The 20,279-nt window shown below is 43.6% G+C and overlaps 1 protein-coding gene across 1 annotated transcript in view; it reads left to right on the top strand.

Annotated features, from left to right (window-relative positions):
* The first annotated feature begins 2,011 nt into the window (after positions 1 to 2,011).
* The window catches only part of SLC45A1 (solute carrier family 45, member 1), a 29,928-nt gene continuing 11,660 nt past the window's right edge, over positions 2,012 to 20,279 (top strand). Inside the window, exons 1-4 of the mRNA XM_006873119.1 lie at positions 2,012 to 2,408; positions 2,953 to 3,045; positions 3,493 to 3,717; positions 6,405 to 7,150. Coding sequence (XP_006873181.1) covers positions 2,012 to 2,408; positions 2,953 to 3,045; positions 3,493 to 3,717; positions 6,405 to 7,150 — 1,461 coding nt within the window. The remainder of the gene's footprint in view (positions 2,409 to 2,952; positions 3,046 to 3,492; positions 3,718 to 6,404; positions 7,151 to 20,279) is intronic.

Here is a 20,279-nt window from a genome sequence, read left to right as displayed (position 1 = left end):
GGTGGGGGCTTGGGGTGCAAATCTGGAATGAGGAATTTTAGAGTGAGTTGTAAAGAAGTTTTTAACTTATCAATAGTAATATTTAAAGGGATATGGTAAATTAACGTCAGAAACAAGGGCCTCATTTCCAATGCCTGAAACTAATTTAGAAAGAAAGTCTATAATAGTCATATTTATAAATGACAAACATCCCTGTAAAGATTCCATCAGTGTTGGCATGCTGTCTTAGGTTTGGGAAAGACTTCAAAAGAAATTTAGGAAAGTGTTGGGAATATTGTCTTAGGTTTGGTAAAGACTTCAAAAGAAATTTAGGCAATTGCTCTTTTGCCAGTCAAGGTGGGCTGGGCTGGGACAGAGTAGTTGAATAGAATCCTTGAGTCATCCCTGTTTTATGTTTATGTCTGTCTCTTCCTCTTTGATTTCATTAGACTTCTCTCAGCTTAGTAAAACAGACCAGAATGGTAGAATCCATTTCTTTAATATTTATAATCTAGATTGATTTGAAAACAGCTGGACGTTCAAGTCCCCAAAAAGCACGGGGATGACATGGGGCAGTGGGGCTAGGAGGGTGAGGTGTGCACACTTGCTAATTCCTACTGAGTTGTTAGCATTATGAAAATTACTCAACAAAGAACTTGTAGATGGGGCTAAATCTCTGTCTCACCCTTCCCTGGCTCTTTTGCCCCTTACTTTCATAAACTCTATCCCCATTCAGTGTGTACAAAATGGAGGGTATGGTGTATTTAATTAGTGGGAGGATTTTTTAAAAACACCGTAAAAGTCTGAGTTCTCTTGACTGAATACACACTCATTCAACTGCTGCTGAAATTAATGGGTTTTTGTTGAACTCACTCAGCTGCTGCTAAGAGTAAACGCATATAGTCGGGAGGAAGGCATTACCATTATTTTGTGTGGGTGAAGGAAGGCACCTACACAACTTTGAGCTCAGGGTGCCACAGGGCGTTCCTGCCCAGGTCTGGTCTCCCCTTCTTTTTCCTACAGCTTCCATAACAAAATGTACCACAAGTGGGTGGTTTGAAAGAACAGAAACGTAGTTTCTCACAGTTCTGGAGGGTCTCGGCCTTGCCAGTTCCTTCTGGGGGCCTCTCTCCTACTTCCTGGTGGCTGCCAATGGTCCTTGGTGGTCCTTTGCTTATAGGCAGGTCCTCACATGGTAGTCCTCCTGCTCTTTTTATATGACACCATTCAGAAGGGATTAGGGTTAGAGCATGACTTAACTGTAAGGTTGGTGGTTCAAACTCACCAGCTGCTCTGTGTGAGAAAGATGAGGCCCTCTTCTCCTGTAAAGATTCAGTCCTGGACACCATATATAGGATCGCTATGTGCCAGAATCGACTAGATGGCCATGGGTTTGTGGGGGTTTTTAAGGGATGGGTTTGCCCTGATGCAGCCTCATTGACATGACAGAAGAAACTCCTATTTTCAAACAGGGCCACATTCAAAAGTATATAAAAGTTAGGACTTGCACACTTTTTGTGAGGGACACAATTCAGTTCATAACACCTCCTCTCTACCCCTCGCCCTCTCCCCCTCACCAATGACTTTCCGGAAAGGGAAAATTTCACCCTGGAAATGAACCTTCAGGGCCTAAGAAGGTGCGTGGGGCTGTTGGCTGTGCTCATTTCCTTAGGAACCCTTTGCCTGACCCTCAGGGAAGGGCCCCCATTTGGAGTGGTCTCTTTGAGAGTCAGGGCAGACACCCAGAGGCCTGGGGTCTCAGAGTGGGCAGAGAGAGAGCACCAGGCTTTGGTGTCCATGGGCTGATGGGCTGCCCGCATGTGACAGTGGAGTCGTCCCACCTTCTGCAGCAGCAGATGGACTTTGGTGGTGCTGTTTGACTCTGAGTTTCTCCAGTGTGAACTCAATCCTTCCCATAAGAGAAGGGTGTGCAGTTCTCAGAAAAAAACTAACAACAGTAGAGACCCTGGGTGAATAACTGTTGCCCCCAAATGGTCTTTCCTCCCAGGAACGCCCTCCAGTCCTCCCTACAATGATCCCCCCAGCGAGCAGCACCCCTCCAGGAGAGGCCCACTTCCCCACTTTGGCTCCTCAGGACTTCTGGAGGTCTCAGGTCTCAAGCTACGCGGGGTCCGTGACGCGGCACATCAGCCACCGGGCCAACAACTTCAAACGGCACCCTAAGAGGAGGAAGTGCATCCGTCCCTCTCCACCCCCACCCCCTAATACCCCATGTCCAATTGAACTGGTGGACTTTGGGGACCTGCACCCCCAGAGGTCCTTCCGGGAGCTGCTTTTCAATGGCTGCATTCTGTTTGGCATCGAGTTCAGCTACGCCATGGAGACAGCATACGTGACCCCGGTGCTCTTGCAGATGGGCCTGCCTGACCAGCTCTACAGCCTGGTGTGGTTCATCAGCCCCATCCTCGGTAAGCTCCACCTCGCCCCCAGTGGTGGATGACCTTCAGTTCAAGGAGCTTACGGGTCACAAGGGGACAAGGGAGGAACAAGAGTTGGATTCCGCTCATTAGTATGGGGCTGTAGAAAACCTCAGGTGTGGCTGGTCATAACCAATGCTCTACGAGACTTTATGAATTCAGACGATAGTACAGGAATTAAGCACATTCCCAAGAATTACCACCATCTTATGCCAAGCCATCATTGGAGGATCTAACCATTAAAGCTTGATGAGGTTTGCGATCTGGGAGGTCCTGGAATTTCTTGAAATCTCAAGGAAGGTCAGGATTGATTAACACCTCACAGGGTCCTAATCTTAAGGACAGGAGGAGTGATTTGTAAACCTGTTCATCCTTTGTTCTCTAGCTGAGGGTTTTGCGTTTCATCATGTTACTCTTGATGCACTGAGATGTTTGCATGCAGTGTTTCAGGAACGTGATGAGCCCAGTTCCATGTTTTGCCCCAATAGGCCAGGCAGACCTGAGAAACAGTGACCACTGCCTTGCTCTCTTTCAGGATTTCTACTGCAGCCTCTATTGGGTGCTTGGAGTGACCAATGTACCTCAAGGTTCGGAAGGAGACGCCCTTTCATTCTTGTCCTGGCTATAGGTCTGTTGTTCTGGCATTGAACTAAAATGGAAAAAATACAAGACCCAGTGGCTTCCTTTTGGGAAAATCTAAAAGATGCTAAAGAGTCTTGGCCAAAACTGTCACCTAGAAAACTCTGGGCCTCGCTGGAGTGGTGGCAAGGCCTCCAGACCCAGCCTGATTCAGCTGTGAGAATGTATGGCTTTGATAATTATTTTAAAGTTGTTTTTTTTTTAATTTAAAAATTGATCAATAACGTTCATCTCACAGTCACTTTGCTTGAAAAAATAAAAATCCTGTTCTAAGTGCAAAAAAGTGGCGAATCTCTGGGTGACTTCTAGTCTGCTCTGCTTGACGTTTGATTTTACATTTTTCTGGGGGCCCTAAAGATTCTAACCTTGGGTAGTAGAGTGCCTGGGACATTGGTCTGTGTTTTCTGCGGGTGACTCTTTGTTTCGCTGTCTCCAGGGGCGTTGCTGGGTCTCTCGCTCTTGCTCAATGGCAGAGACATCGGGACCGCCCTAGCTGACACTTCAAGCAACCACAAGTGGGGCATTCTGCTCACCGTCTGCGGAGTGGTGCTGATGGACTTCAGCGCCGACTCTGCTGATAACCCCAGCCATGCCTACATGATGGACGTCTGCAGCCCTGTGGATCAGGACCGTGGCCTGAACATCCATGCCCTCCTGGCAGGTACCTGCCGCCACGCCCACTTTCAGCGAGGGGGTTAGCGTGCCTTTGTAGAGTCCCATGACGTACTTTGATGTTCAGTTCCTTCCTCACTCCCTGCTTTAAAAATTAAGTTGATAAAATTCCAGTTTATGCATAAATATTAGATTGAAAAAACAAAGCTCAAATAACTTCTTTCCATAATGTAAACCGTTAATTGTTGATATAGATGTGTGTATTTTGTTGTTGTGTGCTGTTGAGTTGGTTCCGACTCATAGCAACCCTGTATTGGATTTCCGAGGAGCAGCTGGTGGGTTGGAACTGCTGACCTTGTGGTTCACAGTCCAGTGCTGATCCTGCAGCGCCACATGGGAGCACGGATATAGTTGTGAGCTTATCCTCATTAAACCTCAATCATTGCATCTAGAATATATCGTTGTTCCTCTGCACAACGATTAAGCACTCAGCTGCTAAAAGATTGCCAATCAGAATGCATCCAGTGGCTCCTTGGAAGAAAGGCCTGGTGATTCTCTGTAAAGATTTTCCTAAACAACCAAACTCACTGTCATTGAGCCCATTGAGCCCTACGGGACAAAGTTCAACTGCCCCATTAGGTTACCAAAGCTGTAAATCTTTACAGAAGCATACTGCCACATCTTTCACCCACAGAGGGACTGCTGGGTTTGAACAGTGACCTTTCTGTTACCAACCGAGTGAGCACTTTAATCACTGTGCCAAGATTGCAGCCTAGAAAACTCTATGGGGACCAGTTCTAATCGTACACATATGGGCTCTCCATCTGTAGGAATCAATTTGCTCGCAGCTGTGGTTTTTTTGTTTTGTTTTGTTTTGTGTTAGTATATCCTTCTAAGAGAGAAAAGCACCTCTTTTTTTTGAAACTTTTTATTGTGAATTGAGTGAAAGTTTACAGAGCATCTGTTTTGCATTCAACAACTCATACGCCTTGTTTCATCTCAATGATTGCAGCCCCCTCCATGTAACAACAGTTATCCCACTTCCTCCCTGTGGCTCCCACCCACCTTCCCATCCCTTCTCAACTTTGTCCTTAGGTAAATGTTCCCTTTTTGATCTTGAATGGTTGACCACTCCATGGTGAGCAAATCTTACTGGTGTTGTTGTCTCCCTATATACCACTTGCCTGAAAACAGGACCAGGATGGTGAGTTCTGTTCTAGACCTAAAGGGTGGCCAAGAACCATAGACTTGGGTTCCTCCAGTCTCTTTCTGATTAGTAAACCTGGTCTTTATATATATATATATAAATATATATATATGTGTAATTTTGAGGTTTGTTCCACATTTTCTCCCCTTCTATCTAGCACCATCAATAATATCCCTTTCAGAGCAGTTGGTGATAGTAGCCGGGTACCATCTAGTTCTTCTGGTCTCAGAGTCAGAGGGACTGATGTTCACATGCTCCGTTGGACTAATTGATTCCAAGCATCTTCAATTCTCATCACTCTTCTTTTTCCACACGTGGGGCGACCAATGTTATTGTTGTTGTTCTTAAGTGCTGCCGAGTTGGTGCCGACTCATAAAGACCCTGTATAGGGTTTCTGAGGCTTTTAAAATCTTTGTGGGGTCAGAAAGGCTCATCTTTCTTCTGGGAAGTGGCTTGTGGACTTCTCAGTCCTGCGCTCATCATATGGAGCCACCACACACCCTAAAGGTAAACCCGTATACAAACATCCTCTTTCAAACCCTTATATATTTGTGGGTATGCTCCCACTCGCCCTCCCATACTCATTTAGCGTGTATATCTGCCCATGTATCTGCCTGTAGGCCTCTGCTGCTCCAGGGTTGTGTATATAACATTATTTATTTCTATCCACTTTAACCCTTGCATTCCTCCCTATGTCTTCATCTGTCTTCATCATTCTTCTGCCAACCTTCGTCTTGTTGTATATTGCCTTTGCCATCACCAAAGTTAACATGTGTCTGCCCTCTAGTCAGTGAATTATTCTCCCTTTCCTCCGAGATAACCATCGAAGAATAGGAAACCACCTCTTAAAAAAAAATCTGATAAAATATACAAAACATATTACCATTCAAATCAGTTTTGCATTTACAACTCAATGACATAAATCACATTCTCCACTGGGTCCAAAGTTTTTCATCACCCTTAACAGGAATTCAGTACCCCTTTCAGCAAATACCCCCTGTACCCCTCCACCACCACCCCACCCCCCAACTCCTGGCACCCACTAATAAACTTCCTTCCTGTGGTCTTCATGTATTTGCTTATACTGGGTATTTCATACGAGTCCTTTTTCCTTTTGTGTCTGACATATTTTACGCAGTATAATGTTGAGGTTTCTCCAGGTTGAGGCAGGTACCATAACTATTTCTCTTTATGGCTGAGTAGTATTCAATTGATGTACGTACCACATTTTGTTCATCCATTCATCTGTTGGTGGAGATGTGGATGTTTTCCACCTTTTGGCTATTATGAATAATGATGCTCAAAGAACCTACTACTCAAAAGATTGTGGTTCAAATCCTTCCTTCAGCAGCCTGGCGATCCACTTCCAGAGGGTTACAGCCATTGGAAAGCCTATGGGAAGCAGTTCTACTCTCACACACATGGGGTCACTATGGTGGGAACTGAGTGGACCACAATAGGTTTAGTGTGGACACTGGGTATCCTCCACCTGCATGCAGAGAGAACTCACACCTTGCTTCTCTCCATAGGTCTCGGAGGAGGGTTCGGCTATGTTGTTGGGGGGATCCACTGGGACAAAACCAGCTTCGGGAGAGCCTTAGGTGGGCAGCTGCGAGTCATTTACATCTTCACCGCGGTCACCCTCAGCGTCACCACCATCCTGACCCTGGTCAGCATCCCGGAGCGCCCCCTGCGGCCCATGACTGAGAAGAGGGCCACTATGAAGAGTCCCAGCCTACCCTTGCCTCCTTCCCCACCGGTTCTATTCGAAGAAGGTGCTGGTGCTGGGGAGAGCCTTCCTGCTCACACTGCCACCAACTTGTATGCAAGCTTCACCAGCCCCATCTCCCCGCTCAGCCCCCTCACGCCCAAATATGGCAGCTTCATCAGCAGGGACAGCTCCCTGACAGGGCTCAGTGAGTTCGCCTCCTCCTTCGGCACCTCCAACATAGACAATGTCCTCATAGACTGCTTCACGGGCAGCCAGGACAGCTACCTGGCCCTCCCTGGTAGCTTTCCCAGACAGACCATCAGTGTCAGCTTCCCCCGGGCCCCTGAGGGCTTCTACCACCAGGACCATGGACTTCTGGAGCGCAGGGAGGGGGCCTTGGCCTCCAGCATGGACGGGGACATCTTAAGGGTGGGATCCTTGGATACCTCAAAGCCGCGCTCATCTGGAATTCTGAAGAGGCCCCAGACTTTGGCCATTCCAGATGCTGCTGGAGCGAGTTGTCCTGAAACTAGCAGGAGAAGGAACGTGACCTTCAGTCAACAGGTAAAAGCAAATCTCAGAGGGCTTGTGGTTGGGGGAGGAGAGGCACTGAGGAATGCTAATTAGATGACAAAGAGGAAGAATGGGTTTGGAAAGTCATCCCTGGGCCATCTGAGAGGTATTGTAAAGTGTGTTCACTTAAATAAACTCAGCTTTATAAGAATTTACATGTTCATCGACATATCACTAAGTAAATTCTGTTCTAAAATGAGTCCCACAGATGAAGGTGCTCATGGCATCTGCTAAGTATAAATCAGGCGATTTGATTAACTGTCAAGGAGCCCTGGTAGCGCAATAGTTAAGCATTGCCAAAGTATTTGAGACAAAGGTTGGTGGTTCGAACCTACCTAGCAACTCCATGGGGAGAAAAGACCTAATGATCCATCTGCTCCGGTAAGATTCCAGCCTAGGAAACCCAACAGGGCAGTTTGACTCTATGCTATAGGGTCTCTGTGAATCAGAATCCACTCACAGCACACATTAATACATTGTTGTTGTTGTGAAGTGCTGTCGAGTCAGTTCCAACTCATAGCAACCCTGTATAGGGCTTCCGAGGAACAACTGGTGAGCCTGAAACACCGACCTGGAAGTTCAAATGGCTTTGCAATCTGGTGCATTAGCCCACAGCACCACACCAGGACTCCTGTTAAATGCTGTCAAATCGGTTCCAACCCATAGCGACCCTGTATAGGGCTTCCGAGGAGCAGCTGGTGAGCTTGAACTGCCAACCTTGTAGTTCAAACGGCTTTGCAGTCTGGCACATTAACCCACAGTACCACACCAGGATTGGCTACTCGTTAAGTTTACAATTCTTATCAACTCTGCTTCATAGACCCAACAAGAGAGAGAGATAGCTTGCTGCTCCAGCCTCAGAAACCCTATACAGGATCACTATGAGTCAGAACCAACTTGATGGCACTTAATAACAACAACATACACCCAAAAGTCATTCAGGCCAGGAGTGGGCCCCTATTGAGTTTGTTACAGACAGTGTGTACATTTCATTTGTTTCTAGTACGTCTACCCAATGTCTGCTGCAGCCCATTTTGGCTGAATTAAATTGATGTCAAAGAATCTAAGTCTTCATGACAGGCAGAAAAAGCATGAAGTCAAACCTGGCAGATGCTCTAGGTTTTCCCTTACTTCAGATTATCATCTCTCCTGGTAGCTCACATTAGTTAATGACTGTTGTTGTTAGGTGCCATCGAGTCAGTTCCAACTCGTAGTGACTCTGCGTTTAACAGAACAGAACCCTGAACAATCCTCACAAGCTTTCCTCTGTTTGATCCCATCGTTGAAGCCACTGTGACAAACCAAATCATGGGGGGCGTCTTCCTCTTTTTCACTGACCCTACACTTCACTAAGTACAATGCCATTCTCCAGGGACTGATCCCCTCCTGGTAACATGTCCAAAGTACTTGAGACAAAATCCCGCCATCCTTGTTTGTAATGCTCATTCTGGCTGTACTTCTTCCCAGACAGATGCTTCATTCTTCTAGCAGTCCATGGTTAACTCCTTCTATTTTTGTTGTTGAGTGCTGTCGACTCATTTCCGACTCATAGCAGCTGGTAGATTTGAACCACCAATCTTGCAATGAGCAGTCCAGTGCTTATCCTACAGTGCCACACCAGGACTCCTTAGCCAACTTGTTGTTAAGTACATCAAGTCGGTTACAACCCACAGCAACCCTGTATAGGGTTAACAAGGAGTAACTGGAGGGTTTGAACCACCAACCTTGCAGTTCAAACTGAACTTGAGATCCACTGCATTATCCTGCAGTATCATATCAGGATTTCTGGTTAACCCTTAGAGTCAGTAAAAACTCTGGGCTCTGAATGGTAACAGCATGCTCTCCTCTGAAGGCAGAGAAACTTCCAGAAGGTTGTATGAGTGGCGCTGTCGGTTAATGTGCTAGACTGCAAAGTCGGTTTTAACTACAAGGTCAGTGGTTCAAGCTCACCAGCTGCTCCTCAGAAACCCTATACAGGGTCGGTATGAGTCAGAACCGACTTGACAGCACTTAAAACAACAACAAATTGAGGAGTCCTGGTGTGGCGCTGTAGAATAAGCACTGGACTGACAGCTCACCGCAAGACTGGTGGTTCAAACCTACCAGCTGCTCCTGGGAAACCCTATACGGAGTCAGAACTGACTCAACAGCACTTAACAACAACAACAACATGTTGGCTAAAGGACCATGAATTAGTATGTGGGGTTTTATCAGCTTTCAAGTCCATGAGCTTGATTGTAAATGAAGTTGGCATAGTACTCACTGTGCCATGTCCTGCCTGCACCTGGGGGGGCCTTACAAGATGAGAGATTCAACAAGATCTTTGAGTTCCTGAAAGCGTTTTGTTGTAAGCTGTTGAATTGGCTTCCGATTCATGGAGACCCCATGCACAATGGAACAAAATGCTGTCCAGTCCATTGCCATCCCTATGGTGGGTTTGGATGGTTGTGATCTATGGGGTGTTCACTGACTGATTTTCAGAAGTAAATTTCCAGGCTTTTCTTCCTAGTCTGTCTTACTCTGGAAGCTCTGCTGAAACCTATTCAGCATCAGAGCAACATACAAGCTTCCACTGACAGGTGGTGGCCATACATGAGGTGCATTGGCTGGGAATCAAACCCACGTCTCCCACATGGAAAGGGAGACTTCTACCACAGAACACCACTGTTCTCTTCTTAAGCATGGATCCTGTAAAATCCTGGTGATGATATAAAAACCCTCAAGAGAGGTGCTACCAAAGCAAAGGCTGGGTGACAAGAAGCACAGCCAATGAGGCGCGTGTGCTGGGGCCACTAATGCACGGGACAGTGTTGCTGATGCAGTGTCCCCAGCAATGCTTGCCCATCCTGCATCCACATAGGACCCACTGAATGCGGGAGTAGACACTCCCCTCTGTGTCTGGGAAGCCCCCTAAGGGTGCCTTCCTCCCACTTCCTTAGAGGCTAACTGGAGACATAGTTTGAGGAGGAGGCTCATGTTCTCTTCAGATTTGTGTCTTGTTGGCTTTTCTCTAATGTATTCATGCCTTCACACCATTTGAGTAATCTCTTATTATTAGCTTTCCTTTTAGTCCAGAGATGCTATTTGTCACCTTCAATCATGTTAAGGTCTAATGTACTAGATATCATTTACCACCAAGTCAACTCTGACTCATAATGATCCCACTGCTCCATGGGGTTTCCAATGGCTGTGCTCTTTTGAAATCAGATTACAAGGCCTTTCTTTTGAAGTGCCTCTGGGTGAGTTTGAACCACCAACTTTTCCATTAGTAGCCGAGCACTGAATCTGTTATTTGTACCATCCAGGAACTCCTTCCATTATGTTCCTCTTCTTGAGGAAGGGTGCTCTGAATGTGCATCTGAGTGGCTGAGGGATGTATTGAGGTTCTCCAGGGTTCTGTGGAAGAAAGGCCTGGTGGATCTGCTTTTGTAAAGATTGTTGTTGTTGTTAAGTGCCATCAAGTCAGTTCTGACTTATAGCAACGCCTGTATAGGGTTTCCAAGGAGCTACTGGTGGGTTTGAACAAGTAACCTTCTGGTTAGCAGCCCAGTACTTATCTTATAATGCTACGGCCACAAAAACCCTGTAGAGCAGTTCTACTCTGTAGGTCACCGTGAGTTGAGGGGAGTCCATAGTAATTGTTTGTGGTGGGAATGGTGGTGGGTAGCTCATGAACTTATGTCTAGAAGAGCGAAGAACTGAAAACCACCAGAGAGGTAGGAAATCCTCTGATTGTCAAAGGAGAGAGCCGGTCTAACTGCTTGGGTCAAGGGTATTACTAGCTTCGTTCTTGATGAGACCATGAGTAATTAACTTGGTATTGTCAACACTGTTCATCCTGTCCTGCTTCAGAAAATCCAGACTGGCTACTAGATACAGTCCTTCTTCAAGTCTGCTTGGAAATCCCATTGGAATCCTTCTTCTTTCTTTTCCTACTTCAATTCTTTATAGCATGTAGCCTAAGAATTGTATTGGTCCTTTTGTGAAATTCTCAGTTCTTTGGGGAACATAGAACTCAGAATCTAACTATAAAGGCATTAACTCAAACAGGGATGTAGGTATAATTGTAGCAGTCTCCCAGAAGATGGGGGCGACAAACTCCATTAAACAAGTAGTGTCAAATGGTTACTTCCCTTTCTCACCTGGGAGAATCAAGTGCACAACCTCAGGAGCCCTCTAATTGAGCAGTCTCTCATCTTTATTCTTGAAATCTTTAACATGCAAAATTTTCATTTACCTGACTGGGGTATGCACTACAAACTCTGGGAGGACGATTATGGAATGAAACCTTCTCATTTCAGGATAGATGGATGGATGATAGATAGGTAGCTAGATGGTGGGTGTATAGATAGATAATAGACAGACAGATAGGTAGATTATGGATTGATAGATGATAAATAGATGGATAAATAGATAGATAATAAATAGATGATGGATGGATAGATAGGTGATGGATAGATGATGGAGAGATATATAGACAGACATATGTATGATGAATGGATAGATGATCTATGGATGGATATATAGATAATGGATGGATGGATAGATGATAGATAAACAGATAGATGATAGACAAATGGGTGAATGGGTGGATAGATAGATGATAGATAGATAGATAGATAGATAGATAGATAGATAGATAGATAAGTGATGTATGCTGGATGATAAATAGATATATAGACATATATGATGGATATGTAGATAGGTGATATATGGATGGATGGATAGATGATGAGTGGATGGACAGATGATAGATAAACAGATAGATGATGAATGGTCTGATCGATAGACAAACACATAGGGAGAGTGATAAAGTGATGATCAACAAATAGACAGATGTGCATCAAGTTGGCTGTGAGTCATGGCCTCCTTATGTCCAACAGAATGAAATGCTACCTGGTCCTGCATCATCCTTACAGTCAATGGCATGTCTGAGTCCATCTTTGAGGCTCTTGTAACAATCCATTTCTTCAAGGATCTCGCTGGCCCTCAATGGTCTACTACTTCAGCAGATGTAATATTCTCCTCCAGCACTTAATCCCTCATTTGTGTTGGACAGTGTTCTGCTGTGATCCATAAACTTTTCATTGGCCAGTTATTAGAAGTAGATATGTAGGTCTTTTCTTCCTAGACTGTCTCAGTTCGGAAGCTCTGCTGAAACATGTCCACCATGGGTGACCCTACTTGAAATACCAATGACGTAGCTTCCAGCATCTTAGCAACACTCAAGCCACCACAGTATGACAAACTGACAGTTAAGAGTCAAGAAATTAACTTAAATAACCACTCCAGGAAGTTGTTGTTAGGTGTTGTGGAGTCGGTTCTCACTCATAGTGACTTTATGCACAACAGAATGAAACTCTGCCCAGTCCTGTGCCATCTTAAATTTATTACACTTGGACCCATTGCTGCTGCCACTGTGCCAATCCATCTTGCTCTTTTTCACTGACCCTTGCTGATGTCCTTCTCCAGAGACCGGTAACTTCTGATAATATGTCTGAAGTCTGAGCTACACAGTCTCACCATCCTGGCTTCTAAGGAACATTCTGGCCGTACTTCTTCCAACATAGATTTACTTGTTCTTCAATACTCCATGGTACTTTCAATAGTCTTCTTTTTTAAAATACTTTTCATACTCATTCCAGGTAAAGGTAAACAGATTATGCCGATGAGAGTTATTTGTCAATCAAATACTGGTTTTGAGTCCCAGAACAAAGTCAAACTGTCATTCCTAGAGTTTGAATCCTGTGACAGTAGCTATGGTCAGTGAATTCCTTCCTGGACAGGCTAACTTGGCCACTATGTCCTCCGCGTAGATAGGAGTACCACCTGTCCAGACAGGATTTTGTGCAGACATCCCCAATCACCTTGAAAAGCATCTTTCACAACCTTCTCTTTATGGAAAACAAGGGGCTTTGCAATGTCTAGATTTGAACTGGAGTCTTGGTGTGGTGCTATGGGTTAATGCGCTGGACTGCAAAGCTGGTTTAAACCATAAGGTTCAAGCTCACCAGCCACTCCTCAGAAACCCTATTCAGGGTCACTATGGGTTGGAACCAACTCGACGGCACTCAACAAAAACAACAGATTTAAATGGACCCTTCTTTTCTGAACACTTGTTGCATATTTTGCCAGATGTAGCTTACTCCATGTAGCACAGATCTCATGGGCTCTGAAAAGCTATCAAATCACAGCACATTCAGATGAAATTCCATTTTTAGTTGCTCCTGAGTCTCTGAAGAGACACACTCAAGTTGTTTCTCCCCTGTGAGGGTGGTTCTTGATGCTTGCTATTCAGCAAACCTTGTGGAATAACAAGACAATCTCCTGGCCTCTACTTGTTGTATTTCTAATGATCATTTTCATCACAGCAAAGTACCATCGGCCCTTCCCTATCTGCAGATTCAGCATCCTTGGGTAACCAGCCTTAGATAGAAAATATTCGGAGGGAGAATTCTAGAAATTTCCAAAAAACAAAACTTGAATTTTCTGTGTGCTGCGCACTCACTACAATGAATCGACATGAATAAGGTGATGTGTAGACACCTCTGCTATCAGCTCCCACCTTTCCACAGGTCCTCAGCCTCCCTCATCACTTGTTTGAGCATTGTGTGCCTGGCAAGTCTTGTTTGCTCACTACTTGTATTGTGTACACCTTTCTTTGAAAAAACAACATAAAGGCTCCTAAAAAGTAATTAAGTGGTCCAAGCCATCCCTCAAAGGCTAAGAGGGAGCATAAAGTGCGAGTTACATAGCATTAACCATGTGTCAGGACTCCTGGTGTGGTGCTGTAGGATAAGCACTGGACTGCTAACTGCAAGGTTGGCGATTCAAACTTACCAGCCACTCCTCGGAAACCCTATACCAGTTGCTATGAGTCAGAACCCACTTGACAGCACTTAACAGGTTTTATAAGCCACCACTCGTCTGTCAGTTTGTCCTTCTATGGTGGCTTCTGTGTTGCTGTGATGCTGGAAGCTATGCCACCAGTATTTTAAATACCAGCAGAGCCACCCTGGTAAACAGGTTACAGCGGAGTTTCCAGATGAAGAAGACAAACTAGGAAGAAGGAGAGTTAGCCACTGGGAAATTAAAACAAAAACAAAAACCACCTTATGAATAGCAGTAGGCCATTGTCTGATGGAGTAGTGGTTACGAATCAGACTGCAAACCTCAAGGTCAGCAGTTAGAAACTACCAGCTGTTCTGTGGGACAAAGGTGAGGCTTTCTGCTCCCATAAAGATTTACAGTGTCAGAAACACTGTACAGGGTCGCTATGAGTTGGAACCGACTCCACGGCACATAATCACCACCACCATTGTCTGATATGGAGCCAGAAGACGAGTTCACAGGTTGGAAGGCACTCAAAATACAAAACAGAGTTGACCTTAATGACATGGATGGAGCAAAGCTTTCGGGACCTTCATTTGCTGATGAGGCATAACTCAAAACGAGGAGAAACAGCTACAAACATCCATTAATGATTTGAAGGTGGAATGTACGATGTATGCATCTAGAAAAATTGGAAGTCGTCATAAATGAAATAGAACATATAGAGATCAATATTCTAGACATTAGTGAGCTGTAATGGGCTAGTATTGGTCTTTTGACGTTGGATAATCATATGGGTTACAAACTGAAGAGGAATGGCTTCACATTCTTCATCAAAATGAGCATTTCAAGATCTATCCTGAAGAACAATGCTGTCTGTGATCAGATAATATCCAAATGATATCCAGAGGAAACGTGATGGCTCTGTAGGATAATCACTGGACTGCAAACAATAAAGTTGGCAGTTTGAGCACACCATCTGGTCCTTGGGAAAAGATGGATCTTTCTGCTCCTATAAAGATTTATAGCCTCAGAACCCTTAATCAGAGTTGTTATTGACTTAATGGCACTTAACAATAGTACAATGAAGACCAGTTAATACTACTATTATTCAAATATACACACCAACCACTAAAACCAGTGGTGATGAAATTGAAGAATTCTATCAACTTCTTCAGTCTGAAATTCATCAAACATGAAATCAAGGTGCATTGATAATTACTAGTGATTGGAATGTGAAGGTTGGGAACAAAGAGGAAGGATCAGTAGTTAGAGAATATGGCCTTCATGATAGAAATGATGCTAGAGATCTATGATAGAATTTTGCAAGACCAATGACGTCTTCGTTGTAAATACCTTTTTTAGCAATATAAAAGGCAACTGTACACATGGACCTCACCACATGGACCTTTTGTGGGAAAAGACGATAGAGAAGCTCCATATCATCAGCTGAAATAAGGCTAGGGGCCAAATGTGGAATGGACCATCAATTGCTCATATGCAAGTTCAAGCTGAAGCAGAAGAAAATTAAAACAAACCCACAATAACAAAAACACGACCTTGGGTCTATCCCACCTGAATTGAGAAACCATCTCAAGAACAGATTTCACGCATTAGACACTTATGATTAAAGACCAGAACAATTGTGGGATGATATCAAGGACATCATGCATGAAGAAAGCAAAAGGTCATTGCAAAGATATGAAAAAAAGAAGAGACCAAAGTGGACATCAGAAGAGACTCTGAAACTTACTCTTGAACATAGAGAAGCCAAAGCTGATTGGAGCTGATGGAATACAAATGAAAATGTTTCAACACACTGATGCAATGCTGGAGGCGCTCACTCAAGTATCCAAAAAAAATTGGAAGACAGCTACCTGGCCAATTAGTTGGAAGAGATCCATGTTTGTGCTCATTCCAAAGAAAGGAGTCCCAATGGAGTGTGGAAATAATCAAATAATATCATTAATATCACATGCAAGTAAGACTTTGCTGAAGATAATTCAAAAACGTTTGTAACAGTACATCGACAGGAAACTAACACAAGTTCAAGCCAGATTCAAAAGAGGAATGAGCTATAACAGTGCTAACATCAGCTGGGTCTTAGCTGAAAGCAGAAAATACCAGAAAGATGTTTACCTGTGCTTTATTGACTATGCAAAGACATTTGATTGTGTGGATCATAGCAAACTATGGATAACGTTGCCAAGAATGGATATTCCAGAACACGCCATGGTGCTCATGAGGGAACTGTACATAGACCAAGAGGCAGTCATTAAAACAGAACAATCAATACACTAAATAGTTTAAAATCAGGAAAGGTGTAAATCAGGGTTGTAGTCTTTCACCATACTCAATCTGTATGCTGTGCAAATAATCTGAGAAGCTGCATTATATGAAGGATAATGTGGCATCAGGATTGTTGACGAAGACTCATCAACAACCTTGACAGGATACACAGATGAAATGGCCTGGTTTGCTGGAAACAAAGAGGACTTGAAATGCTTACTGATGAAGATCAAAGACCACGGCCTTCAGTATGGATTGCACCTCAATATAAAGAAAACGAAAATCCTCACAACTAGGGCAATAAACAGAGAAAATATTGAAGTTGTCAGAGGCTTCATTTTGCTAGACCCACAATCAATGCTCGTGAAAGCAACGGTCAAGAAATCAAACAATGTATTGCATTAGCAAATCCGCTGCAGAAACCTCTTTAAAGTGTTCAAGAGCAAAGATGTCACTTTGAGGACTAAAGTGTACCTGAATCAAAGCCTGGTATTTTCCATCACTTCATATGCATGTGAAAATTGGACAATAAATAAGGAAGACTGTAGAAGAATCAATGTATTTGAATTGTGGTGTTGGTGAAAAACACTGAAAGTACCACGGACTGCCGGAAGAACAAACTGGAAAAAGTGACATCAACATCACTCTCTCAGCACACTACTTCTAATCTGGGTTCATTGCCATAGGTACACTGAACTCAGACACCAGACTCACCGTTATGGGGTTTACTAGGTCAGTACTGATTTATAGAGACCCTGTGAAAAACATAACAAAACATTACCCTGTCCTGTGTTGATCTCATAATTGTTGCTACGCTTGAGCCTTTTGTTGCTATGCCCATCCATCTCGTTGGGGGTCTTCCTCTTTTTCTCTGACCCTCCACCTCACCAAACATGATATCCTTCGCCAGGGACTGGTCCCTCATGACAATATGTCTGAAGTATGAAAGACGAAGTCTGGCTATCCTGACTTCCAAGGAGCACTCTTACTGTACTTCTTTCAACACGGCTTGGTGTGTTATTTTGGCAGTCCATGGTAATTTTAATATTCTCCTCCAACACCATAACTCAAATGCAATTTTTCTATGGTCTTCCTTATTCACTGTCTAGCTTTCACATGCATATGAGGTTATTGAAAATACCATGGCTTGGGTCAGGCGCACCTTAGTCCTCAAGCTGACATCTTTGCTCTTAAACACTTTCAAAAGGTCTTGTGCAGCAGATTTGCCTAATGCAATACGTCTGACTGCTGCTTCCGTGAGTGTTGATAGTTGATCCAAAAAGAATGAAGTCCTTGACAACTTCAATCTTTTCCCTATTTATATGATGTTGTTTATTGGTCCATTGGGGAAGATTTTTGTTTTCTTTACATTGATATGTGATCTTTGATTTTCATCAGTAAATTTAAGTTCTTTTCACTTACAGCAAGCAAGCTTGTATCATCTACGTATCACAGGTTGTTAATAGTCTTCCTCCAATTCTGATGCCATGTTTTTTCATATAATCCAGCTTCTCAGATTATTTTCTCAGCATACAGGTTGAATAAGTATGGGGAAAGGGTGAAAGAATCTAACCCTGGCACACACTTTCCTAGTTTTAAATAATTCGGTGTTCCCTTGTTCTGTCTGAACAATTGCCTCTTGGTTCCTCATGAGCACAATTATGTGTTCCGGAATACTCATTCTCCGCAGTGATGTCCAAAGCTTGTCATGATCCACACAACTGAAAGTCTTTGTGTAGTCAATAAAGCACAGGTAAACATCTTTCTGGTATTCTCTTTTTCCGATAAGATTCATCAGATGTCAGCAATGATATCTCATGTTCCACGTCTTCTTCTTAATACGGCTTGAACCTCTGAAGGGTCTCTGTCAATGTATGAGTGCAGCCATTTTTATATTATCTTTAGCAAAATTTTACTTGCGTGCAATATTAATAATATAGTCCAATGATTTCCACATTCCATTGGGTCACCTCTCTTCTTTTTGGAATGGGCTCAAATATGAATCTCTTCCAGTCAGTTGACCAGGTAACTGTCTTCCAAATTTCTTGGCATAGACAAGTGAGTGCCTCCAGTGCTGCATCAGTTTGTTGAAAGATTTCAATTTGTAGTCCATCAATTTTCAGTGCTTTGTTCTTTGTCAATGCCTTCAATGCACCTTGGACTTATTCCTTCAGTTCACTAGCTCTTGATCATATGCTGTATCTTGAATTGGCTGAATATGAAACATTTCTTTTTGGTACAGTGACTGTGTATTCCTTTCATCTATTTTTGATGTTTTCTGCATCATTCAACATCATTTTGCGCATTTGTTGTTTTTGTCAAGTGCCGTCGAGTATGTTCCTACCCAATGCAACCCTGTATAGGGTTTCTGAGGAGCGGCTGGTGAGTTTGAACCGCCGACATTGCAGTTCAAACTGGCCTGTGGTGAAGTGTTTATCTTATAGCACCACACCAGAACTCCATTTCCCCATACAGTCCTTCAATATTGCAAGTTGAGGCTTGATTTTTTTCTTCAGTTCCCTCACCTTGAGAAATGCTGAGCATATTCTTCACTTTTGTTTTTCTAACACCACGTCTTTGCACATGTCATTATAATATTTGACCTTGTCTTCTCCAGTAGCTCTTCAAAATTTTCTATTCAGTTCTTTTACCTCCATATTTCTTCTATTTGATTTAACATCTCTACAGTGGGAAACAAGTTTCAGAATCTCTTCTAACACCCGTTTTGGTCTTTTCCTTCTTTCTTGTCTTCTTAATGACCTTTTGCTTTGTTCCTGTATGATGTTCTTGATGTCATCCCACAACTCTTCTGGTCTTTGACCTTCAGTGGCTAATACATCAAATCTGTTCTTCAGATGATTTCTAAATTCAGATGGGATATGTTCAAGGTCATATTTCGACTCTCGTGGACTTGTTTTCATTTTCTTCAGCTTCAGTCTGAACTTGCATATGAGCAATTGATGGTCTGTTTCACAGTCTGCCCCAGCCTTGTTTAGATTGATGATATGGAGCTTTTCCATTGTCTCTTTCCACAGATGTAGGCAATTTGATTTCTGTGTGTTCCATCTGGTGAGGTCCATGTGTATAAACATCTTTTATGTTGTTTAAAAAATGTATTTGCAAGGGAGAAGTCATTGTTGTTGTTGTTGTTCTTACATGTCGTGGAGTTGGTTCCGACTCATAGCGACCCTGTACAGGGTTTCTGAGGCTGTAAATCTTTTCGGAAGCAGAAAGCCTCATCTTTCTCCTGTGGAACAGCTGGTAGTTTCAAACTGCTGATCTTGCGGTTTACAGCCCGATTCATAACCACTACGCTACTAAAGTCATTGGTGGTTGTGGTCATGTGCTGTGGAGTCGGAACTGACTCATAGCGACACTGTACAGGGTTTCTGTGGCTGTAAATCTTTACAGGAGCAGAAAGCCTCATCTTTCTCCCACGGAACAGCTGCTAGTTTTGAACTGCTGACCTTAAGGTTCGCAGCCCAATTTGTAACACTACAGTACCACAGCTAGTCTTGCAAAATTCTATCTTATGACCTCCAGCATCGTTTCTATCACCAAGACCATGTTTTCCTACTACTGATACTTCCTCTTTGTTTATCACCTTTGCGTTCTAATCACCAGCAATCACCAACATGCCTTGATTGCATGCTTCATCAATTTCAGACTGAAACAGTTGGTAGAATTCCTCAATTTCATCCACACTGGCTTTAGTGGTTGGTGCATAAATTTGAATACTAGTGGTATTATTGGTCTTCACTGTTGTTGTTAAGTGCCATCGAGTCGATTCTGACCCATAGCAACCCTGTATAGGGTTTCTGAGGGACAGCTGGTGAACTTGAACCACTGACCTTGCAAGTTCAGATGGCTTTGCAGTGTGGTGCATAAGCCCACAGAGCCACACTAGGACTCCAGTCTTCCTTGTTGTTGTTGTTAGGTACCATCGAATCGGTACCCACCCATAGCGACCTTATGCACAGGAGAATTAAACACTGCCTGA

The sequence above is a fragment of the Chrysochloris asiatica genome, unplaced genomic scaffold (genome assembly GCF_000296735.1).
Source record: "Chrysochloris asiatica unplaced genomic scaffold, ChrAsi1.0 scaffold00223, whole genome shotgun sequence".
In the NCBI taxonomy this organism is placed as follows: Eukaryota; Metazoa; Chordata; class Mammalia; order Afrosoricida; family Chrysochloridae; genus Chrysochloris; species Chrysochloris asiatica.
This window is presented reverse-complemented; position numbering and strand designations above follow the sequence as displayed.